The sequence below is a fragment of the Syngnathus acus genome, chromosome 11 (assembly GCF_901709675.1).
Source record: "Syngnathus acus chromosome 11, fSynAcu1.2, whole genome shotgun sequence".
Taxonomy (NCBI): domain Eukaryota; kingdom Metazoa; phylum Chordata; class Actinopteri; order Syngnathiformes; family Syngnathidae; genus Syngnathus; species Syngnathus acus.
In genome coordinates, this window is record NC_051096.1 from 150,204 (window position 1) to 173,877 (window position 23,674).

Sequence of the window (23,674 nt, forward strand, 5' to 3'; positions counted from 1 at the left end):
TGTTGAAATGTCCTGTTATGTGCGTTGTGCCAAGATACTTTGGATGTGAAGATAATGAAAATTCGACGAGGTTGTGACATGAAATGATGAGTGGAGAGCACAATAGAGTAGCAACCCATCGCCTGAATATCTCAGCCACCGCATCTCATGCATGAGTTGTATGGGCGACATGATATGGTATGTACGGCGTGGTAAAGCCGCAAGGTAATATGATACGATACTTTCGATGTGTAGCGAAGAAGAGGTAAGCCACAAAAGGAGCGACACTGTCAACAAAGAAAAACGTTTTTCAATGTTGTCCCACCCCAAAACGTTGGGATCATCGGATCTGCGCAGTTGGATAGTTCCACCAACATTTTAAGATTAACATCAACATGGTCTGCCTGGGTGTCCTGGCTGAAGATCCGAAAGAAAAGACCCTAAACTTATTGTACGCTATTGCATATTGGTCATGATCGTATCGTGTTGTGGTCGCAGCATCCCCGGAACGAATCTGGGTCATGGCGTAATTAAATTACCTTGCTGAATTTGTCCGTTGTTCACTGTTGTCAAACAGCCTTGTGTTCAAACAGCACAAGCTTCCAGACATTACGTTCACCTACGTTTTAACGTAGGTGGACTAATTCATCTTGGCGAAACGCCCTCAGGCGTTTCAATCCTTTTTTTAGGCCTGGCTGCCACGAGGCAGCGATAGACACACAATTATGACCCTGAAAAGATACGCGCAAACCGGCTATGATATTAATCAGAATTCATTAATCCCCGAAATGCAGTCCAGGTCCGTCATATTCGCCACCAATCGGAATGTAACGGAATCAGCTAATTCACTACGGGGCTCGTTGGTCTAGGGCAGGGGTGCTCAATACGTCGATCGCGATCGACCGGTCGATCGCCAAGCCACTATTGGTCGATCGTGTGATATTAAAATGTTTTTGTTTTTTTTGTTTTTTCGCACTTGACGCGTGTACAAACAACGGCGCTAACAACACAACACAAACACGCTAGCTCGAGAGTTCCCTCCAATTGTCAGAACCCTGTTTTTTCTCTTAAACTTAATACCCGTTATTACTCATGTAAAAATGAGTGGGGCAGCTGGCCATAGTAAGAAGTATCACTTTCATAGGGAATGGGAGAAGGACTTTTTTTTCACGATGACATATATATATATATATATATATAATTATAATTTTTTTTAGTGGGTAGATCTTTTTGACTTGGTCATTTCAAAAGTAGCTCGCGAGCTGAAAAAGTTTGGGCACCCCTGGTCTAGGGGAATGATTCTCGCTGAGGGTGCGGGAGGTCCTGGTTTCAACTCCCCGACGAGCCCTACTTTGAAACACTGCTGTCTCCTGTTCTCTGCCATTTTCGACAGGCCAATGTCACATGCGCATTATTTACTGGCTGCATTTGTGTGTCACGTGATGCAAATTTGGACATAGCGAAGGACTACCAAATGGAATGTAACAGATTCAGCATGGTTCCATCAAAAGTGAATGAAAGAACCAAGTTTTCACCCAGTGTCAAATCCGGTACCACAACATAGTTGCAACGCTAAATCGTTTTAATGTGTCAGGCACTTTGCAAAGGCACCAACAATGACAAGAAATATTTGAAAAAGATGTTTCCACCCAGTCTCAAACTGGGGACCTTTCACGTGTTAGGCGAACGTGATAACCACTACACTGTGGAAACATTTGCTATTAACTTGTGATCTGGCGCTCCCTGTGTGGAGTTTGCATGTTCTGTTGCCTGCGTGGGTTTTCGCCGAGTTTTCCCCCCACATCACAAAAACATGCTTGGTCAGCCGATTTAGGTGGTAATCCAAATTGCCCATAGGTGTGAGTGCAAGTGCGAATGGTTGTTTGTCTCCGTGAGCCCTGCGATTGGCTGCCAACCAGTTACAACTTGTCCCCTGCCTACTGCTCGATGACTGCTGGGATAGGCTCCAGCACGCCCGCGACCCCCGTGGTACAGATAATGGATGGAATGGATGGAACTGAATGGGGATCAGTTTAGGGCCTGAAGAGGGAGCAACAGCAATGTGTACATACTTTTATTAGTTTATACAAACATCTATACTTCATATCAATCAATGTGTAAATAGGGTTAGGGTTAGTTTATGTAATTTGTCCAAACATAGTTGCTCAATCAGAGCATAGACACAGCACACAACTTTGTGACTTTCACTTACACATAGGCAGTGAGCACAGACACGGCACAGAGAGCTCAGTTAAGTTCCATGACACATAGTCACAAAACATTTCGCAAATTAGTGATGTGCATTCCAGTTCTTTTACGTAAACTGAATCTTTAGAATCAGTTCACTCAAAAGATCCGTTCAAATGAATCGTTCAACGAATCGTCCCCCCCCGCCCCACTCATACACTGATCTGATTTTTTGTTTTTTTACTTCAATAACATACACAACTAAGCAATACACCTCACAATACACCAGACAAAAAACAAAAGTAAACACACTATTTATCGATCAACAGGATTTTAGTCAAGGCTACTCACTTTTTGTTTTCAATCTAAGTCAGGTAGATGACTCCGGGGCTTTGTCACCCGTAAATAACGGTGTTTTAAGACTAGATTTACATTTTCGTAACCCGCTCCCGCACACAGCCACGCTTATTGTATGCGCGGCTTATGATTCCCTTATTGAGATTAATGCCAAGAGGGAAGTATTAATGAAGGCTATGAACGGCCGTGAGTTGGACTTATGACACGGATGCAAAGAGCATTGTTTAGAGGTGTTTTTGCATCAGACGAGCTAGCTGACGTCAAAGACACCCCCCCTAGACACTACATTGTAAACACGTATCCGAGGCACCTCCCTGGCGAGCACTGGCTCGCTTTAACTCTAGAAGAGGATGGTTCGGCCACATTCTTTGACCCTTTTGGCCTGCCACCGGACAATCTATATTACCCGTCAAGTATATACAGATTTCTGAAGAAGCATTCTAGTCGGGTAGAATACCAGAACAGTCAACTGCAACACGAGCTGACAGACACCTGCGGTCAGCACTGCGTGTATTATTTGTGCCAACATGGATGGGGTCTTACTTACCATGAAGTGTTGACGCATTACTCTCTTGATCCTCTGAATAACGACGCAATGGTTAGCGAGTTTGTCAAAAAATGTCGGAGGCCAGACCGGATGTGTGGCGGACAAACATGTTCATTGCATAAATTTAAAAAATGTCATTGTCTGAAACCGTGTTAATGTTTTATAAAATCTCTTTTATTCAATAAACATTGTTAAAGAGAGTTACAGAGTCATGCGTTTTTTTTCCAGTAACAGTAACAACAATAGAGTATCTAACGTCTAATAACTAACCCACTTTACTACCGGCGAGGTCGTCTTTCTTTTTCTTTTATTTATCACACTTACATCTTTTGCGTAAGAAACATCCTCATCTTCATCTCTAGCGCATTTTAAACGTTTAAAATCAACACGAGCCAAGGGATTCGAGACGCTTGATTCAGGTAGATTAAGCTGTGCTAATGTACGCAGAAATTCGGTCCACCCTACCGGTTGACCGGTTATTTTTTTTCCACTCACGACTAGATGTTTTAACAAATCGCTCATATGTGAACCTTTGAGTTTTTCCTCTAAAAATAAATTCACTTAGCGGCGTCCAGCTTACATCTTCTGCTGATAATCTTTTCAACACATAGATGGCGTTGCGGCGATAACGCGGTCCTATGGCATCCAAAATATCCCCCCATTCTTCACCGGTCACCTTATCTGTCATCTTTCTTTCACCCGCCTCATTGCCTTCGTTGCGAATCGCGATCGGAATTTGTTCGGAGTCTTTTTGTTTGACCAACCCTATGTAACGTTGCATCAGGGCTTGATAAATTGATTTAAATTTTTATTTTCCAAAACCGGCTTCATCTCTTCATCCAAAGAATACTCGGCTGTATCGCGAATGGTCGGGGCAGGCCAGCTCAGCCTCTCAAGCTGATAAGGGGAGACCAGGTACATTTTCTGCGCCGTTTTCAAACTCATTTTATTATTTGTTCATAAAACCACTAACGATGTTTCCCAGAACAGGTGCGAATGCGGCTAGTAAAGGCAATATAAAACCACCTTTCTGAACTAACACAGCTCTTTTCTTCTTCAAAGTGTTTTTCTTATCAGCCAAAAAGCGGATATTTTTCTTTTGCTTTTTAAGTTTCTTGTAAAGTTTTGATTTTAGGGGCACATGTCCTTTAAGAAGATTTAAAGCAATCTCACACAATGCTTTCACTAAACTAGTAGGACCTCTGAGGAGTAAATGCTTACGTTTGGCCGGTTTGGAGGTAGACAAAGACTTGAGTAACGGAGTATTTGTTTTTAAAAGCTTTGTCATCGTTTTATTGTTTGGGGATATAAACTACAGGCCACTGGTTATGTAGTACACCTGTACGAAGTCTATATTGTTTTGGGCACGAAGGTGTCAAATCTATCACTAAATACCTGTGCGGCTCCCTTGTAGCATCCTCAAAACACTCCAGGAAAAACATCCGGTTGTTGGGAGAAATTTGATTCGCCAAAACATTCACTTGCAATTTATCGCGGTGTTTTTGAACAAAATCAAATAATTACTGTTTAAACTAATAGTACGGCTGAATTACCCTGATGGAATACATTCTGTGTTAGCATTATAACGCTTATATTTTGCTGATGTGTATATTGGGTCGGCGGCTCGGTGGCGCACTGGCTAGCACGTCCGCCTCACAGTAAGGAGGGTGCGGGTTCGATTCCACCTCCGGCCCTCCCCGTGTGGAGTTTGCATGTTCTCCCCGTGTCCGCGTGGGTTTTCTCCGGGCACTCCGGTTTCCTCCCACATCCTCAAAAAACATGCTTGGTAGGCCGATTGAGGACTCCAAATTGCCCCTAGGTGTGAGTGCGTGTGCGGATGGTTGTTTGTCTCTGTGTGCCCTGCGATTGGCTGCCAACCAGTTCAGGGTGTCCCCCGCCTACTGCCCGATGACAGCTGGGATAGGCTCCGGCAAGCCCGCGACCCCCGTGGGGATAAAGCGGTACAGAAAATGGATGGATGGATGTATATTGGGTGAATATTCAAACCACTTCCGGATTATCCGAAGCCTGGAAGATGATGTCATCCAGAATCAACCGATGCTGCTGCTGTGGCGGCAACAACTTCTCGTCATCAAAAGATTCAGTCAGTCCCTTGATAAAAATGATGTCTTTATTTAGGTTTTTGAGCTCATCGTACATTGGCTGATATGAAGTATAAACCCAGACAATATTATCAATTTTATTTCTCATAACATGTTCAGGATTTTCCAATAATTTTTTTACAAAGAAAGTCTTGCCACAACCTGAAGGCCCTGCTACTAAAATGAAAAAGGAAGTTCTAATCTAGGGTCAAATTCAATCTGGTTAAAAGCCATTTACACACACACAGACACACGCACACACACACACACACACACATACACACACACACGTACGTAGGGATAGAGAGAAATATCAATAGCCAAACCGTTCAGTGGTGCCCCGCTCTTTTATCATACACCACACGAAGCCACTTGGAAAATGACGTGTTTCTGAGATGAAACCCTCTCTTATCGCGAACAATGCTGTGTTGGGGGGCGTATAGCACATCTGAGGTTGCACCTGCTGTGTCGATGTACCCCTGAACCAAACCGAGCATGCTATCAAGATTGATGCTCTGACCACTCTCGTGAGTTTGCGTGATCCCCCTCACCTTCATTACTGTGTGACCTGTCTCCCTCGTCCTGTAAGCGTATGTTTTGGCCCTGCTGAGACAAATTCTAAAATGCTGTCATACGAAAGCTCATCTGTCAAATCACCCAGATAATCCCCTAGAGGGAGAACACTTTCGCCCGGTTTCACCTTGTACACGAGGCTGTCTGTGTCGGTGCAAAGAACTCTCCTCTGTAAAATTTCTAAATAGCTGTACGTACATTTTCAGACATGCATCGGCTGTTGTGAAACACGCTGCAGCCACATTTGATGTTTTTGACGCGGGTATCTCATTGTTTATGCTGAAACAATACTGTACAATCGAACGCTTTTCGCTCATGAAGTGGAAGAATTCCACATCGTACAGACCTGAAAACAGAAGTTCAAAAAAGTCCTCAGATTTTGTCACAATTTTTGTGTTTGTCATGTTCTCACGCTGCGCGAGTTTCCCCCATAGATTGTTAAGACAGAGTTTTGAAACTTGTCTTTTTCCCTGGTTTACAGCAATTTTGGAAGGGTCTAGTTCAGACATGGGCAAACTACGGCCCGCGGGCCACATCCGGCCCACGGGGCCGTTTAATCCGGCCCGCCAAACCTGAATAAATTGTATCAGGGCTGTGGACTCGGTCGGATTTTTGCACCGAGTCCGAGTCCGGCCTCTTGACCACGAGTCAGAGTCCGAGTCGGGCTGTCCATTTTTTCTGTTAATTCATGTGACTGCTTAGTCTTTATTCACGGCTAATTTAGATCAAAATCTAAATAATTACAACAGTTTTGTGATGGCTTTGTCTTTATTAAACATATAAACGAATACAATAAACAGATACTTTCAAGTTTTAATCATTATTTACACCATTATAGCTCAGACATTTATCTAAACACAAATAATTAGTGACGACCCCACAACTATCGAAACACATCAATGATATAAGCTGGGTGACATAATCGTCCTTGACATTGGTACATAATGTAAACATTAGCCTAAGTGCAACTCAACGTGGCCGCATTGATCGTAACTTACGCTCCGTTTCCCCCCCAAATCTAGAGGCAAAACATTGTTCTCTCGCTACTCCCGGGTTCTTCCATCTTGGCTGCGCGCGGGGCATTGTGGGTCTTGTACGTGCACGCACGTAGGCAGGCAGGCGCGGGCGCAACAACTAAATTTGTCTTCATAACAAGCAAGCAGGGCTGTGGACAGTATTCCTACACGCATTCTCAGCAGCATGATGAAAATAAAATTCAATAACGTCACTGAGGCATATTTTAACGAACTCCACTTCATTGTATGGCTTTTTAGCCCGTGCAATGTTCCAAGCCAGTTGAAACAATGCAAGTGTGACAGTCTCTGAGTGCTTCGTAATTTTTTTGAAAAACTGTACCTGTGCTGTCCTCACTCTGAAGCATCTAGTTTTTCACCAGCTAGACAGCGAGTTAACGACGCTCCAAATAATCAGACTTGGTTTCTTTTAGCTGATTTATTTGTAGAATGGCCTCAAACCATTGCCCTCTTAAGACCGTCGTAAAACTAGAAGAAAATACAGTAAAATTGTGCGTTAGCTAAACACATACAAGCTACGTCACGTTTACAGTGAATAGGTTTGCATTAAACATCACATATAACCAAAAGAAAATAGTCTTTCAAAATTCGAATAATACTCACGGACAAATCTTGTCCAAGGCACAACATAAAAGGTTTAAACATCCGTTCTTAACACCTGCACACGAGTCGACATTGCTTGCTGCCGTCCTGTGTTTGCTCTCAAAAACAACTTCCCACTGCAACCAGTAGAGAGAGGTAAAGCACTACATGTAAACATGTGTTTCTACTTAAACTTATTACAAAAGGGCAGAACACTCCCCGCCTGGTACAATACAATTGTGCCACTACAAATCAAACTTTAGAACAACATGTAAATAACAAAAAAATGCAACATTTACTTTTCTGATAACAGTAAAACCATGTCTGTAACAGGTCTCAAAAACACTTTCACATTTCCATCTTTTACAGTCTTTACTTCTGCTTTTCGAACCTTTTTGTCCTTACTCTCAAATGCTTTTACAACTCTTCCCATGGACCAGTCATTTCTGTGTGCAAGCACGTCTTTCAGTAATACAATGTCACCGACTTTTACATTCACTTTTTCATCAGTCCATTTTCTCCTTTGCTGTAGAGTTGAAAGATATTCACTCCTCCACTGTTTCCAAAAGGTGTCCGCCAGACTCTGTACTTGCTTCCATTGCTTTGAATAGAGGTCTGAAGGTGCAAAGGTTCCTGTTGGTGCAGATAAGGCATTGGTCTTTTGGGTAAGAAGCATTGCTGGGGTGAGAAGATTTGGTTTGTCAGGATCTGTTGACACCGCTACGAGTGGTCTTGCATTCATTATTGCCATCACTTCCGCCATGAAAGTACTTAACATCTCATGTGTGAGTTGGATATGTATGACTTTCAAAAGAATACCATCCAAAATACGTCTTGCAATTCCAATGAGTCTCTCCCACGACCCATCCATGTGTGAGGAGTGTGGGGAGTTGAACAGCCACGTACATCCTTTTTCCTGCAGGTAAGAGTTCAATTCTGTGTCCTTGTGATCAATTTTCAGTTCGTTGCATGCTCCGATAAAATTGGTACCTCTATCCGAGCGGAGTATCTGTGCGGGTCCACGAATGCTGAAAAACCTTCTCAGCGCATTGATAAAGCTGGATGTCGACATTGATTCGATGAGCTCAATGTGCACAGCTCTCATGGACATACAGGTGAAAAGTACAGCCCAGCGTTTACTGTCTGCACTTCCTCCTCTGGTGCGACGTGTGGTAACCGTCCAGGGGCCAAAGATGTCCATTCCAACACTGGTGAATGGTGGCATAGGCAACAGTCTATCAACAGGTAAATCTGCCATCTTTTGAGTTTGAAATCGCCCTCTGAGCTTACGACAGAGAACACATTTGTGAATGACAGAAGAGACAAGCCGTTTACTGCCAATAATCCAAAATCCGGCTGCTCTGAACGCTCCTTCTGTTATGTGGCGCCCTTGATGCGCTACCTTCTCGTGATAGTACCTGATAAGTAGGACTGCTACGTGATGAGCGTGTGGGATAATGAGTGGATGTTTCTCTTCCTTAGTGAGATTAGCAGGTGCCAAGCGTCCTCCTATTCTCAGAAGACCATCTTCATCAATAACAGGGTTTAGCTTTTTAAGACAGCTCTGTTTTGGTAGTGGCTGGTTAGCTTTTATGCACCGGAACTCTTCTTTGAATGTTTCATGTTGCACAGTTTGAATGATAAATTTCGCTGCTTTATACAGTTCATCGGTAGTGTTTGTGTTTTTAAAACACTTCCAGCCTTTGTTTCCCAAGTTTGTTTTCTTGAATGATGCTGCTACACGTTTTAGTGATGCAATAGTTTGACATAAACTCGTCCACTGAGAGAATCTTTCAAAGCGACTTGACTCTAACTGCGTAGTTGAGGTTTTAGTGACAAAACTTTTCACCTCAGGCCTGATCTCAGTATCTGTATCAGGGTCAATCAGATTGAAATCATCTGAATGCGTCGACTCTATATTGGGCTGTGTCAAAAAGGAAGGACCACTAAACCAGTTTGTGTGAGCTAGTGTAGAAGCTGCTATGGGTCTGGTTGCATTGTCTGCTGGATTGTCACAAGTAGCTATGTAACACCACTGTGCAGGATGTGTGGACTTCCTGATCCTGGTCACTCGATTAGCTACATAAGTGTAAAATCTCTTTGTGTTGTTATGTATGTAGCCAAGAACGATTTTACTATCTGTAAAAAATCTGACAGTGTCTACTTCAATGTCCGTCTCATCCCTAATGAGTTCGTACATTTCAACAGCTAAAACTGCTGCACATAACTCTAGTCTAGGGACCGTGTGAGCAGGACGGGGGGCTACTTTTGACTTCCCCATGATAAAACCCGTGTGCCACTGACCTTCACTGTCAAGTGCTCTCAGATACGCTACTGCTCCTATGGCTATGGTGGAGGCATCTGAGAATATGCACAGTTCTTTCTTCACAGCTGTAGACTGGGAAAATGGGAGGTAGCATCTTGGTATCTGTAGCTGCTCAAGATCTTTTAATGAGTATCTCCATTTGTTCCATTCCTCTTCTCTTTCCACAGGAAGTGGTTCATCCCAATCCTTTTGCTCTGTGGACAGTTCACGTAGAAGTGCTTTTCCTTGCATTGTGATGGGTGATACGAAACCTAGTGGATCGTACAAACTGTTAACTGTGGCCAACACACCTCTCCTGGTGTATGGCTTTAGTTCGGTGGTGACATGAAAGGTAAAACTGTCAGTTTCAAGATTCCAGAGCACCCCTAGGCTCCTCTGCAGAGGTATGTCGTCCAGCTCTAAATCCAAGTCTTTCAGATCTTTTGCTCTTTCAGCAGCAGGAAATGCTTTCACTACCTTGTGGTTGTTAGAGGCTATTTTGTGTAGCTTTAAGTTGGATTGTGCCAACATGTTCTGTGCGTTTGTGAGTATCTCAACAGCTTCTTCTGAGGTTGTTGTGGATGCAAGGCCGTCATCCACATAAAAATGCCTCCACATAAAAATGCCTCATAATGAACTGCTTTGCGTCTTGTCCATGCTCTTCCTCTCCTTCGACTGCAGCACGCCTCATACAGTAAATAGCCACGGCCGGGGAGGGACTATTTCCAAAAACGTGGACTTTCATTCTATACTCACAAATATCTTTATCCGGATCATTATTTTCAAACCAAAGGAATCTTAGATAATCCCTGTGATCCTCTCTCACTTCAAAACAATAAAACATTTGCTGCACATCAGTCGAAAACGCTACTGGTTCTTTCCTAAAACGCATAAGAACACCTAGTAGTGTGTTGTTGAGGTCAGGTCCGCTTAACAAGACTTTGTTAAGGGACTGTCCTTCAAACTCTGCACTTGAGTCAAAAACTACTCTCAGCTGGTCGGGTTTTTGAGGATGGTACACACCGAAGGATGGTAAGTACCAGTGTTCTTTGTCCGAGTCCAGAGGTGGAGCGAGCTCCGCATGGTCATTGTTCAGCAGGTTTTGTATGAACTCAGTGTATTGTCTTTTCATTTCAGGGTTGCGGTCCAGTGTTTTCCTGAGTGACTGAAGACGTTTGAATGCTTGCTCCCTGTTACTTGGAAGTTTCGGTCTGGGTGAGCGGAATGGCAACGGTGCCACCCAGCTGTTGGCTTTGTTTTGGAACACTTCTTTTTCCATAATGTCAATAAAGTCTTTATCTTCTACCGACAGCGCTGGTTTGTCGTCATCTTTTGTTTTCTCAAAAACAGTTTGTCCCAGCAAATCAGTGTTTTTGTTTTCACTGCCCCTTTGAAGAGCGGGTGTGGTGTTTAGTTGGAAGCTGCAACCACTCGACTCCTTTACTTGAAAGATGTTGGGACATGGGCTGAGGTAAGAAGCACGGCCATTCTGAAGAACATGTGTTTTTAGGACATTCACATTCGAGGGCTTGTGTGTCTTTCCTAGGCAGGCTTCACCAACAATTACCCACCCTAAGTCTAGGCGCTGCGCATAGGGTGTATTGTGCGGCCCGTTGATTCTCTCTCTGACTTTGTGTACCTGTATAATATCTCTTCCCAAGAGTAGAAGGACAGGTACTTGTATTTCGACAGGAGGTATTTTGTCAGCTATCTTCTGTAAGTGTGGGAACTGCATAGCAACTTGTGGAGACGGTATCTCTCTCCTATCGTCTGGAATCATGTCACATTCAATCAGATTTGGGAGTGGGAGTTTTACTCTACCATCCCTTGACTCAATCACAAAGTTTGCTGCTGTTCTGCCAACATTATCTGACAGTCCGGAGCATGTTCTGAGCTTGTAAGCGTCTGAGCGTGTCTTAATATTAAAGAGCTCAAAAAACTGTGACTTAGCAAGAGACTTGTTACTTTGTTCGTCAAGCACTGCGTACATCTTTTGTGCTTGTTGTCTTTTGCCGTCTGGATAGACTAACACCGGACTTATCTTTGAGCATGAATGTGGACTGTCTGCATTACCGCAGATTTCTGTGCATTTAGAGACCACTGAAATGTTTGCACTGTCCTCTGTCTCCCCGCCATCCTCTTTGTCAGCTTCAGGGCTATCAGCTGGAACAGGAGGTGGACCTGGATGTAGCACTGATAAATGTCTGTCACTGCCACAGTCTGTGCACTTTATTTGTACCTTGCAGTCTTTTGCTAAATGCTGAGTAGAGCCACAACACTTAAAACAGATTCTATTCTCTTTAAGAAAGGACTTGCGCTCATATATGGGTTTTGCTCTAAAGCTTTTGCACTTTTTTAGTGGATGAGGCTTCTTATGTATTGGGCATAGCTTGTCAGGGCTTTCTGGCAACTGACTGTATCTGTTCTGAGCAAAACTACTGTCTGTGGGAATGTCTGTTTTGTTCACAGTTATCACTTGCCTGGAATTACCTTTAAAACCTTTGTCTTTCTTGAAGCTTGTGCTAGCTGGAGGTGTGATGACAAAGCTTGGGTCGTTTCTTATTTTGGCTTGTTGTCTCACAAATCTTGAAAAGACGCTGAAAGGGGGAAAGCAGACTTTGTATTGCTCCTTATACTTTGCTCCTGTTGCAATCCATTTTTCTTGTAACGCGTAGGGTAGTTTGTCCACAATGGGGTTCACTCCGCGTGCTGTGTCCAAATATGAGAGGCCTGGTAAGTATCCTCCATCCTTTGCACATTCGATTTCTTGTAGAATGTCACCTAGCTCTCTTAACTTTGTGCTGTCTCTGTTGCTGAGTTTGGGGAACTGCTCAATCTTTTCCAACAGTGCATTTTCCACTACTTCAGGAGACCCGTAACATTCCTCGAGTCTTTGCCACACAAGGCTGAGAGCAGCGATTGGATTGAAAACATAGACTGAGCGAATTCTTTTAGCTTGCTGACCAGACTCAACTCCAAGCCATTTTGTCATTAAATCTAGTTCTTCCTGCGCTGTAGCATGCAAGTCTTTTATGGTGTTTTGAAACGAAGCCTTCCACGCCCAGTAGTTCTCTGGGTGATCATCAAACTGCAAAAGTCCTGTACTTAACAGTTCTCTCCTTGTTAGGTACTTTGTGATGTCCTGTACACCCCGTATTTCTACTGATGTCGGAGGAGTGTCGTACGGATACGGTTTGGGGGTATTCGTCTGTTCTTGCTGTGTTTCTTGCTCTACTTTAATATCCGTTTTTTCCACGCTGTGCATGCCTTTATTGTCTATCTTTGTATTCATAGCCATTTCACATTGTTCACGTGCAGCATTGTGGCAAGCGAGAGGATCAACTCGTAATGTGAATCCTTCATGGCAAATGTCTGTGTGTTGCTGAATATACTCTGCTGTGCGTTGCATTGGATTAGTAGGTGGTTCTACAAACACATGACTCAGTTCAGTCTTTGAGAGACCCTCCTCTTCTTCATAAACAGCGGCCTCTGCTTCTGCAACTGCAACAGCTTTTTGACTACTCAAAACATGTAAACTAGCCTCAAGTTCAGTTTTCTGTTTCATTATGGCTGCTTCTTTTAATGAATACTCCAGCTGTGCTCGTGCAGCAACTGCTTGTGCACGTGCTTTTAGCGCTGCAGAACTTACGGATGAACGTTTGGATGTATGCGAGCGTGAAGACTTGCTCTTTGTGTCTGTGTAGCTTGCGTTACCCTTGTTCTCCGTGCTGTCCACATCGTCTGTGTTGTGCACTTGTCCTGGTTCTGTAGGGTCTGGCATTAGATCTTCTTCTGGTAGACCTGGGTGATACAGCTTTCCTGACCGTAGGCTCATGGTTATCTTGCTGGATGTAGCTCCTCGTGGTTGTGCCCGCTGCGCTATTGTCCTTTTACTGTGCTGTCCTCACTCTGAAGCATCTAGTTTTTCACCACCTAGACAGCGAGTTAACGACGCTCCAAATAATCAGACTTGGTTTCTTTTAGCTGATTTATTTGTAGAATGGCCTCAAACCATTGCCCTCTTAAGACCGTCGTAAAACTAGAAGAAAATACAGTAAAATTGTGCGTTAGCTAAACACATACAAGCTACGTCATGTTTACAGTGAATAGGTTTGCATTAAACATCACATATAACCAAAAGAAAATAGTCTTTCAAAATTCGAATAATACTCACGGACAAATCTTGTCCAAGGCACAACATAAAAGGTTTAAACATCCGCTTGCTGCCGTCCTGTGTTTGCTCTCAAAAACAACTTCCCACTGCAACCAGTAGAGGGAGGTAAAGCACTACATGTAAACATGTGTTTCTACTTAAACTTATTACAAAAGGGCAGAACAGTACCTATTTTTCTGCCTGACTTTTCAAAGTCTCCAAACTTGTGCTTGCGAAATTCAGTCCCTTTTGCAAAGTCCTTATCGATATTGGCATGAAGTGAGCTGAAGTGGCGCTGACCATTTGAAGCTTTTAAATGCGCCAATGACGTCCGACATATCAGGCAGAATGGCTTGCCATAGCGTTCAACAAATAACAACTTTAACTCTGTTAAAAACGTCCTGTGTTCATCGTCATATATTCGTTTAGCTGTGCATTTTTTCCTTGCCATTTTGGCAAGCGTCTTGTCAGCTTTTCTGGACCTAATGGGCCCCCGTAGTCACAGTCGCCATTCATTAAAAAGCCAGCAAAACCAATCGCTCTGTTTGTCCCTCCTCCTTTGCGGGATTTCCCCTCACGCGCATGCGCGTTTGACCAAAAAACATATTGAACTCAAGCGAAGCAAATACGCACGAAAAATAAACACAAATGTTGATATGAACGTAAAAGAGCTACATTTTATTGTCGGAGTCGGTGGACTCGGTCAAAATCAGCACCGAGTCCGAGTCCGAGCCCGGCAAAAATGACCGAGTCCGAGTCCCTGAGTCCGAGTCCACAGCCCTGAATTGTATTACCGTTTTTTTCCATGTATAATGCGCAAAATCTAACTAATTTATTGTCCTAAAATCTTGGGTGCGTATTATACATGGGCACAACAATTTTTGAAGAAAATCTCCCTCGAAATAAAACTTGAAATCACCTTTCTTCTTGTTTGTTGTCAATCGCGCATCGCATTCAGCCATCCTGCCCAACACACTTAGTCAGTAAAATTCATAATTGACGACACATCGTTTGATGCAATGATGCAATCCTTGATGGTGTGTTATTGTCAAATATTGTTTGTTTTTTAATCTCCATCGCAGACCGGATATCATACGGAGGCCGCCATGACAGTATGCGCAGAACGGATGCGCAAGACACGTCAATCGCGCATCGCATTCAGCCATCCTGCCCAACACACTTAGTCAGTAAAATTCATAATTGACGACACATCGTTTGATGCGATGGTGCAATCCTTGATGGTGTGTTATTGTCAAATATTGTTTGTTTTTTAATCTCCATCGCAGACCGGATATCATACGGAGGCCGCCATTACAGATGTATCATTTGCGTGAATCGTGGAAATCCGTTGAGAAAATATTTTTTTTTATATATGGGGGGAGCGGCCGTTAGCCCCGGTGACTCGCGAGCATTCCCCTGCCCGCCGCGACGGCATATACCGTATTTATTCTAATTATCGCCCAGGGCAATAATTAGAGAAGGTTTATATCCAACAGGGGGTGGGCGATCAATAGAGAACACTTTTTGTCCGATCGCCAAGGGGCACTGAAATGGGCGATAATATGTATGTTTTCCTTATGTAGTATGCAATATGCATCTCACTGGTGTTCTTAACACTAAAACAGCGGCTGTTTTGATCTACCTCTAACAGCGGGGTGCGTCAATTGACGCTCCATCGATGCGACACGTTACCGTCGCACATCACATGTTGCGCACGTCATGTTATCGCGATCGTCTTGTTCGAGCGCACGCCCCGATAACGTAATTGTGTGAGGATATTGTAGCGGAGTGACGAGTGTAATTGTATCATAGTTTATGGAGAAAACTAATTTAAAAGGGACATTCGACGTGCTGTCAAATCAGTCATATTTAAACTTGCGCAATGACGTCTGCATGCGGTCGCGGAGGAAAACGTAAGTTTTGGGGGGAATTTTTAGCAGCATGGGCGATAATTAGAGGTACCAATGTTTTTTATTTATGTCATCGCTAACACACACTGGGCGATTATTAGAATATGGGCGATAATTTGAATAAATACGGTATCCCCCCCCCCCCCGCTACTTTTCCGTGCTTTTTCACATTTGCCATTCTCATCCCTGATATTTACTATAGGATGCTTCATACTTTAACGAAGTTTTTTTTATAATTGGAAAATGTTTCTTTTACTGATATTTTTGTTTTTGTTTCATTCTTTGACAGAGAGAAGGTCGTACAATTATCCCATGTCAATGAAAAGTAAGAAAAAAAGTTATTTGAAGGTATTAAACTAATTGTTGTCTCTGCACTACTTAATTTTTGTATATTATTTCTGTTTCCATTCATCTCAGAGTTTCAGAAAATAATGATAGAGAGTATGGCATTCTTAATTGAAAAAGTAGAAAAATCAAACTCTCCAAATGTTGTGGAGACACCGAGCGCTTCCGGGCAATTGCCTATTTCATCTAAGGAAGCCATAGCCTAAAGAGAGTTGGAACTAAAACAACCAAAAGTACGACGGTCCTTGTTAAGTAATAACACTTTGAATCAGTGTTTGTGAACACTTTTGGATGTTATGGTCTCTTTTCCTCATGAAATGTTACAAAAAACTGTCGGCGGCTATATTTGCTTTCTACTGGGATGTAATCCACTCTTAATTCATATCACAATTTCTGTTCATAATTTGTAATATACAGGTTAGAAAGCTGTCTAGGATTGGTGGAAAAGATTTGAGGACATGCACAAACAAGACAATGGAAAGGTTTGAATACACATACAAGCTTAATATTTATACACGATATATTGGAACGGACAACAGTGGACTTTAACAATGTGGCGGTGCATTTTTTTTTCCTTTTTTCTCCTTTTGCAGACTCTTCACCAATGACATAATGGCACTCTATAACATGCAAGATAGTGGCCGCCAGGGCAAGATGGCCTTCCAAAAAACGGCCTTCTATGAAATTGTCAAAGGTAAATTTAAAAAAAAAAAAAAAATTCAATTGTTATTTTAGGATCGTGTCATGTTAGTGTGTGACTGAACTGGGTAATTGTGCCATTCTGACAGTTACTTAATTAACATGGTTTCTCTCCATTAAATTTCTATGGTTATAGTCTGACTTTATTTCTTAATTACTTACAGCGTAACCCAGTCAATAACGGGTGGTGCCATTGAGCCAGGTCCCTTGAAACCATGTTTAACTTTTAGCTTACATTGAAATGTTATGCACATCAAAAGGTGGTCGCAAAATGCCTTGAATTGTTTTTCTGCGGCCTAGCAAATTTCATGCATCATCTAATATTAATATCGAAAATTTACCATTTATCCTCGGTCTGTGTTTGCAGAAGCAGTCCAGGTATCATACCCGGAGGCCACGGAGGAATCAGTGTATAAATCTATAGCACTGAAATTAAAACAGGCGCCAGCGCGTTGTGGTGGTGGGGGCTATATGAGGAAATTAACCAAAAGATTTTTTTGAATATTTTATTTTTTGAATTTTGTCCTCATTTGACGCTGTCTAAATAATGATATACGTATTGGCACATTCTGTTTTTGATGGTTTGATAATGTTTTCAAAAATGCATTTATTTAGATTTGCAGTTAGCACCAATATATACACATCTGTGTTACTGAAATAAAGTTGGAAGTCCAAAAACACACTGTATATTTTCCAAAACACCCTGGAACTGCACAAAGGTAAGAAACTCAGGTTAAATGTATTGAAGTTGAATAGACATCTAGTGTCAAGGAACGGAATGGAGCAGGGCGACCAAATGCAGCTTGGACCAGGGTTTATTGGAGAACACAAACTAACAGACTCAGCAAACTGACATGACTTAACAAACAAAACCAACAACAGGACTGACCGACAAAGATGTGCAACCAAAAGACATGAAGACATTAAGACGACAACAATCCGACGGGGCGTGAGGGGCAGACAGGACTTATATACACACACGACAAGTAACAAGAGGCAGGTGAGAATAATCAAACCAATCATGGGCACACAGGAGGGGAGGGGCGAGCACACAGACAGAAACCATGACAACAGACACTGTAGATAATTGCATGATTGTGTATTGTGCTAAAAGAATGTCCCGCACGGCTACCGTAGCTTAGACGGAAAGCTCCTCCTCGCTCCCCGGATGTAACGCAACCAAGTGATAGATTTTGTTCTCTGGATCCTGGTGTGAGTTTAATAAACTGCTGTCCTCTGAACGTATGGTGCTTGCTTCAACGCACATAACGACATGGTGTCAGAAGACGTCTCGGACCTGCCCTCTGTGTATTGAGTGGTGTTTTTTTTCTTCGCCGTGCTTCGCTGTGCGACAGGTGTAAAGGGAAGACTAGTCAAAGTCAAAGTCAAAGTCAAAGTCAGCTTTATTGTCAATCCCTTCATGTCAAGACACACAAAGAAACCGAAATTCCGTTTCCTCCATCCCACGGTGACGAGACATACAAGTAGGCGACACAAAACAAAAACAAGAAGGCACAAACCATAAATAATAAATAATAAATAAAATGAGCGATGAATAAATAATAAACCAATAACCCAATAAATAAGAGGAGCAAAACCGAGCCAGTGTGCATACAGCAAGAACAGGACGCTACGCTGAAAGGGGGAGCGAGTTCAGGATCCTAACAGCCTGGAGTACGAAGCTGTTGGAGAGTCTGGTGGTGCGGGAGCGCAGGCTCCTGTACCGCCTCCCAGAGGGCAGAAGATCAAACAAAGAGTGAGCGGGGTGACTCACATCACTCACAATCTTGGTCGCCTTGCGGGTGAGATGGGAGGTGTAAATGTCCTTCAAGGAGGGGAGAGAAGCACCAATAGTTTCACTATGCGCTGCAGGGCCTTCAAGTCGTAGTCAGTGCAGCTGCCACCCCAAACAGCAATACAGCTGGAGAGGACGCTCTCAATGGTGCCGCGGTAAAATGTAGTCATGACGGCCGGAGGAGCCCCCGCTCGCCTGAGTTTCCGAAGGAAGTACAGGCGGCGCTGGGCCTTCTTCGCCAGTGATGCGGTGTTGGTGGACCAGGAGAGATCCTCACTGATGTGCACCCCCAGGAACCTGGCGCTGCTCACTCTCTCCACCACAGCACCGTCGATGGTCAGCGGCAGGTGTTGGGCGTGACCCTTCCGGAAGTCAACAACAATCTCCTTGGTCTTGTCGACGTTCAGCAGGAGGTTGTTGTCCCTGCACCACGCGGTCAGAAGGTCAACCTCCAGCCTGTATTGAGTCTCGTCTCCCTTGGTGATGAGACCCACCAGAGTCGTGTCGTCAGCAAACTTCACTATGCGGTTGCCGCTGCAGGTGGCAGCGCAGTCATGCGTCAGGAGGGTGAAGAGCAGCGGACTGAGCACGCAGCCTTGGGGGGCCCCTGTGCTCAGCGTGATGCTGGCGGAGATTTTGTCGCCAACACGTACCACCTGTGGCCTCTGACAGAGGAAGTCCAGTAGCCAGTTGCAGAGGCAGGTACTGAGGCCCAGCTTGTCAAGACTAGCTATGGCGGAAGGATTTCGCAGGCCTGACCCGCTTGTTTTTGAAGGAGACGTTGCCGAGAGTTGGCGTATTTTTGAAAGAGAATATGACATTTTTATCGAGGCTGCACACGCGGATAAACCTGCCAAGACAAAAGCGTACATCCTCCTCAACCTTGCAGGAGCAGAAGCCATTGAACGGGAGCGTTAATTTGTATACGCTGCGGAAGTTAGAGCGCCAGGAGAAAATGGAGCCGTCATGGTCCCGGCCGAGTCTCGGGAAGACCCCACATGTCTCAAACGAAAATTTCGAGAAATGTGCAATCCACAACACAACAAGACGATGGAAAGGCACAAGTTTCACACTCGAAATCAGAAGCAAGGTGAGACTATTGAATCTTTCATCAGTGATTTGAAAATAAAAGCAAAAAGTTGCCACTTTGCAGAGCTCACAGACGAATTGATTTGTGATAGAATCGTGTGTGGCATCAACAACGACAGTATAAGAAAGGCTCTGCTACGCGATAGTGACTTAACCCTCGCTAAAGCAATTTCTATCTGCCGTGTCTATGAAATGACCGAGGAAAACACAAGAGCATTAACTCTGCAAGTAAACCCTGTGGATGCGCTACAACAAAGCTCCAGTAGAGGGCAGTACAGGTCAAGAAATAAGAAAGCAAATCAATATGATTCAAAGAACATCACTACTTGTAATCATTGTGGAGGCAGCCACCCAGCGCAAAGAGATAAATGTCCAGCGTTTGGGTTGAAATGTCACAAATGTGGAAAGATGAATCATTTCAAGGATTGCTGCAAGTCAAAGCCAGCATATCACAACACTGAAAGAAAGAGTTTCACAAAGAAAAGCTCCACTAGAAGACCAGTGTATCACATGGAGGTCGAGCAAGAGAAAGAATACACCGCTGATGATGATACATACTATGTAGATGGAATTTCTGTGGACACTATCAATGCACATATGAAAAATAGAGATGAAGGATTTGTCACTCTGCATGTGCACGGGAAACCCATTGAAATGAAAATTGACACCGGAGCGAAATGTAATGTAATGGCTAAGGACATGTTTGTACAACTCTCAGAGGGGAACATTATTCCCTGTGGCAGGTCTACAAATCTAGTGGCTTATGGCGGCAGCAAGATCGAAACTGCAGGTCTTGTCTCACTGTCATGCTACTTGAATGAACAGCAACACACGCTACCCTTCTTCCTCGTGGAGCGTGATGTTATTCCACTTTTGGGATTTCGTGCATGTATGCGTCTCGGACTTGTCACATTCAGCCCTCACGTGCACCAGGTCGGTACGGAGACTATTACAGACTTTGTCAAACATATCAAAGAGGAATACAAAGATGTGTTCAGTGATGAATTAGGAGAACTGCCAATCACCTACTCCATGGTATTAGATCCAGCTGTACAGCCAGTCGTGCGTCCAGCGCACCGTGTCCCCTTGGCGATGCAGGCCCGCGTTAAAGCTGAACTTGATAGCATGACAAGCAAAGGAGTCATCTGCCCCGTCTCTGAGCCCACGGACTGGGTTTCATCGATGGTAGCTGCACACAAGAAAGACAAAGAAGAGATACGACTGTGCATTAACCCCAAAGACTTGAACACTGCTTTAAGGAGACCCCACTATCCGATGCGTAGTGTGGAAGACGTAGCCAGCAAAATGTCAGGTGCCACCCTGTTTTCGGTGCTTGATGCCAAGAACTCCTTTTGGCAAATAAAGCTAGATCAAAAGTCATCCATGTTGACAACATTCAGCACACCTTTTGGGCGCTACCGATTTCTCCGCATGCCATTTGGCATTAACTCAGCAAGTGAAGTTTTCCAAAGCTCAATGGAACAACTGTTTGCCGGTTACCCATGTGCTGTCATAGTCGATGACATAATTGTGGGAGGTCGCGATGCTGCAGAACATGATGCTAATCTGAAGAAAATACTGGATCGTGCACAAGAGATCAAACTTAGACTCAACTCTCAAAAGTGCAAGTTTCGGCTCGACCAAGTCTGCTATGTTGGTCACATATTCACAAAAGAAGGTCTGAAAGCCGATCCAACGAAAACAGAAGCCATCACAGAGATGCCGGTCCCGCAAGATGCCCTAGCTGTGCAACGATTCCTAGGCATGGTGAACTACCTGGGGAAGTTTATCCCGAATCTCAGCACATTGCAGCACCACTCAGGCAGCTCACTCACAAAGACGCTGCATGGTGCTGGCTCCCCCAACACCAACAAGCATTTGAGAAATTGAAGTCATGTCTATCCAGCCCACCTGTCCTTTCTTATTTTGATGTAGGGAAACCTGTGATGCTAACATGTGATGCATCTCGTTATGGGTTGGGTGCAGCATGTTTACAAGATGGAAAGCCAATTGCGTATGCATCTCGCACATTGTCAGATACAGAAACCCGTTATGCGCAAATTGAAAAAGAACTCCTTGCTGTTGTTTTTGCATGCACTAAGTTTAAGGACTACATCTATGGCAAGCACACTGTCATTGAAACAGACCACCAACCTCTGGTCACTATACTGAAGAAGCCGATCCTCACAGCTCCAGCTCGTCTGCAGAGGATGCTACTTCGCCTACAAGCTTTTGACATCACCTTGGTTTATAAAAAGGGCAAGCAAATGTACCTTTCCGACACCCTGTCAAGAGCCCCAAACGGTAAAGTTTCTGAATTATCCAGTGCTCACAGCTCGTTTGAAGTCATGTCAGTCAGTTTTATCTCGACAGCCAGGCTTGAAGAGCTGAGAACACACACTGCCAGTGACCAAGTGCTTCAAACTCTTAGCAATGTGATCCAGAATGGATGGCCTGACAAAGAACGTCAGGCACCGCTGTCTGTCCGCCCATACTTTCCATACAGAGATGAGTTGGTAGTGGAAGAAGGTATTGTTGTTAAAGGACACAGGCCTGTCATACCAATCTCACTGCAACAAGAGTACATCCAGATTATGCATAGAGGTCACCCAGGCCTTGAATCAACTAAATGTAGAGCCAGAAGTACAGTGTTTTGGCCCAACATGAACACGGACATCACAACAGTACTACTGTCTTGTGCTGTATGCAATAGCACACGACCACACCAGCAAAAGGAACCGCTAAAAGCTCATCCTGTCCCTACCCTGCCATGGTCTACGGTCGCAACAGACATTTTTGAATGGCATGGTCAACAGTATTCAGTCCTTGTAGACTCTTACTCAGGATGGTTCGAAATTGATCTGCTTCGTGATTTGTCTTCAGCTACAGTGATAAAAAAGCTAAAGAGACATTTTTCTGTTCATGGAGCACCCCATACACTGATTTCTGATAATGGCAAACAGTACACAAGTCAACGATTCCGCGACTTTTCCAAACAGTGGGACATTACTCACGTTACCAGCAGTCCCGGATACCCGCAGTCAAATGGATTCGCCGAGCGTGCCGTCCGCAGTGCCAAACAGCTCATGGAAAAGTCACACCGAGATGGAACAGATGTTTTTCTCAACCTGCTCAACCTCAGGAACATTCCTCGAGACAACACGCTTGGATCACCTGCACAGCGTCTCATGTCTCGCCAGACACGTTCTACCTTTCCTGTCAACAACAATCTGCTTGTGCCTACAATAAAGGGTGCAGGACAAGTTGCTACTCAGCTTCAAAGAAAAAGACTTGTTCAAAAGCAGTACTATGATGCAACAAGTCGCCCTCTGGTGCCACTTGTGAGAGGACAAATTGTCCGGTTACAGACTGCAGAGGGATATGACCGCCTCGGGAAAGTGGTTCAGGCTTGCAAAGAGCCGCGCTCCTACATCGTTGAATCCAACGGAGGTATCTACAGGAGGAATCGCCGTCACATCCTTCCTGTTGCTGAACCAACCCCACCTTTGCACGCCGACTCTGACCATCACTCTCAACCACCGGTTCCGAGTACGCCAGACCCTCTTCTATCCAGTCCACATGCCCGACCGTCTCACTTCTCTCAGCCATCTGCTCACTACTCCACCAATGAGCAATCAACAACATCTCCAGCTGACGTGCCCACCCGAGTGTCACACAATTGTTCTGCTTATGTGACTCGCTCAGGTCGGATTTCTAAGCCGAATCCGAAGTATAAGGATTGAACTGCATGTTTGTTAGTTGCATTTTGAAGACAAAAAAAAAAAAAAAAAAAAACTTAAGCTCTAAGGTTGTTTACATACTTGTTATTATTACCAAGTGTACCTTCGTGCATTTCCAAGAGGAATAATTTGTTAATTCAGTAAATTTTATGCTGCCAGTTTTACGCAGAATTGTTTATTGTTAGACTGTCATGTCACATTTGTATATTACAGTTTTTTAGTTGACAATATTTTTTATAGAGGCAATGTTCTAAAAGGAGAGGATGTAGATAATTGC

The 23,674-nt window shown here is 43.9% G+C and overlaps 3 protein-coding genes and 1 non-coding gene across 5 annotated transcripts; 1 reads left to right on the top strand and 3 right to left on the bottom strand.

Moving 5' to 3' along the window:
• Positions 1 to 1,619: 1,619 nt before the first annotated feature.
• Positions 1,620 to 1,692, bottom strand: trnav-aac. The gene has a single exon. It is a non-coding gene; the product is annotated as a tRNA-Val (tRNA).
• A 5,877-nt stretch (positions 1,693 to 7,569) lies between these two features.
• LOC119130055 lies at positions 7,570 to 8,685 on the bottom strand. The gene has a single exon (XM_037263561.1). It carries the CDS (start codon positions 8,617 to 8,619, stop codon positions 7,657 to 7,659), a length of 963 nt encoding a protein of 320 aa, XP_037119456.1. The 5' UTR covers positions 8,620 to 8,685; the 3' UTR covers positions 7,570 to 7,656.
• Positions 8,686 to 10,533: 1,848 nt separating this feature from the next.
• LOC119130796 lies at positions 10,534 to 13,880 on the bottom strand. The gene is made up of 3 exons (XM_037264729.1): positions 13,841 to 13,880; positions 12,448 to 13,705; positions 10,534 to 10,547 (listed from the first exon to the last, which is right to left on the bottom strand). Exons 2-3 carry the CDS (start codon positions 13,499 to 13,501, stop codon positions 10,534 to 10,536), a joined length of 1,068 nt encoding a protein of 355 aa, XP_037120624.1. The 5' UTR covers positions 13,502 to 13,705; positions 13,841 to 13,880.
• Positions 13,881 to 17,954: 4,074 nt separating this feature from the next.
• On the top strand, positions 17,955 to 23,427 carry LOC119130054 (uncharacterized protein K02A2.6-like). Of its 2 annotated transcripts, XM_037263560.1 has the most exons (3): positions 17,956 to 18,145; positions 19,299 to 20,510; positions 21,170 to 21,252. In XM_037263560.1, exons 2-3 carry the CDS (start codon positions 19,535 to 19,537, stop codon positions 21,178 to 21,180), a joined length of 987 nt encoding a protein of 328 aa, XP_037119455.1. In that variant the 5' UTR covers positions 17,956 to 18,145; positions 19,299 to 19,534; the 3' UTR covers positions 21,181 to 21,252. The 2 variants fall into 2 exon arrangements, with proteins under 2 accessions (XP_037119454.1, XP_037119455.1); XM_037263559.1 differs by having other exon boundaries at positions 17,955 to 18,145; positions 19,299 to 23,427.
• Positions 23,428 to 23,674: the final 247 nt, after the last annotated feature.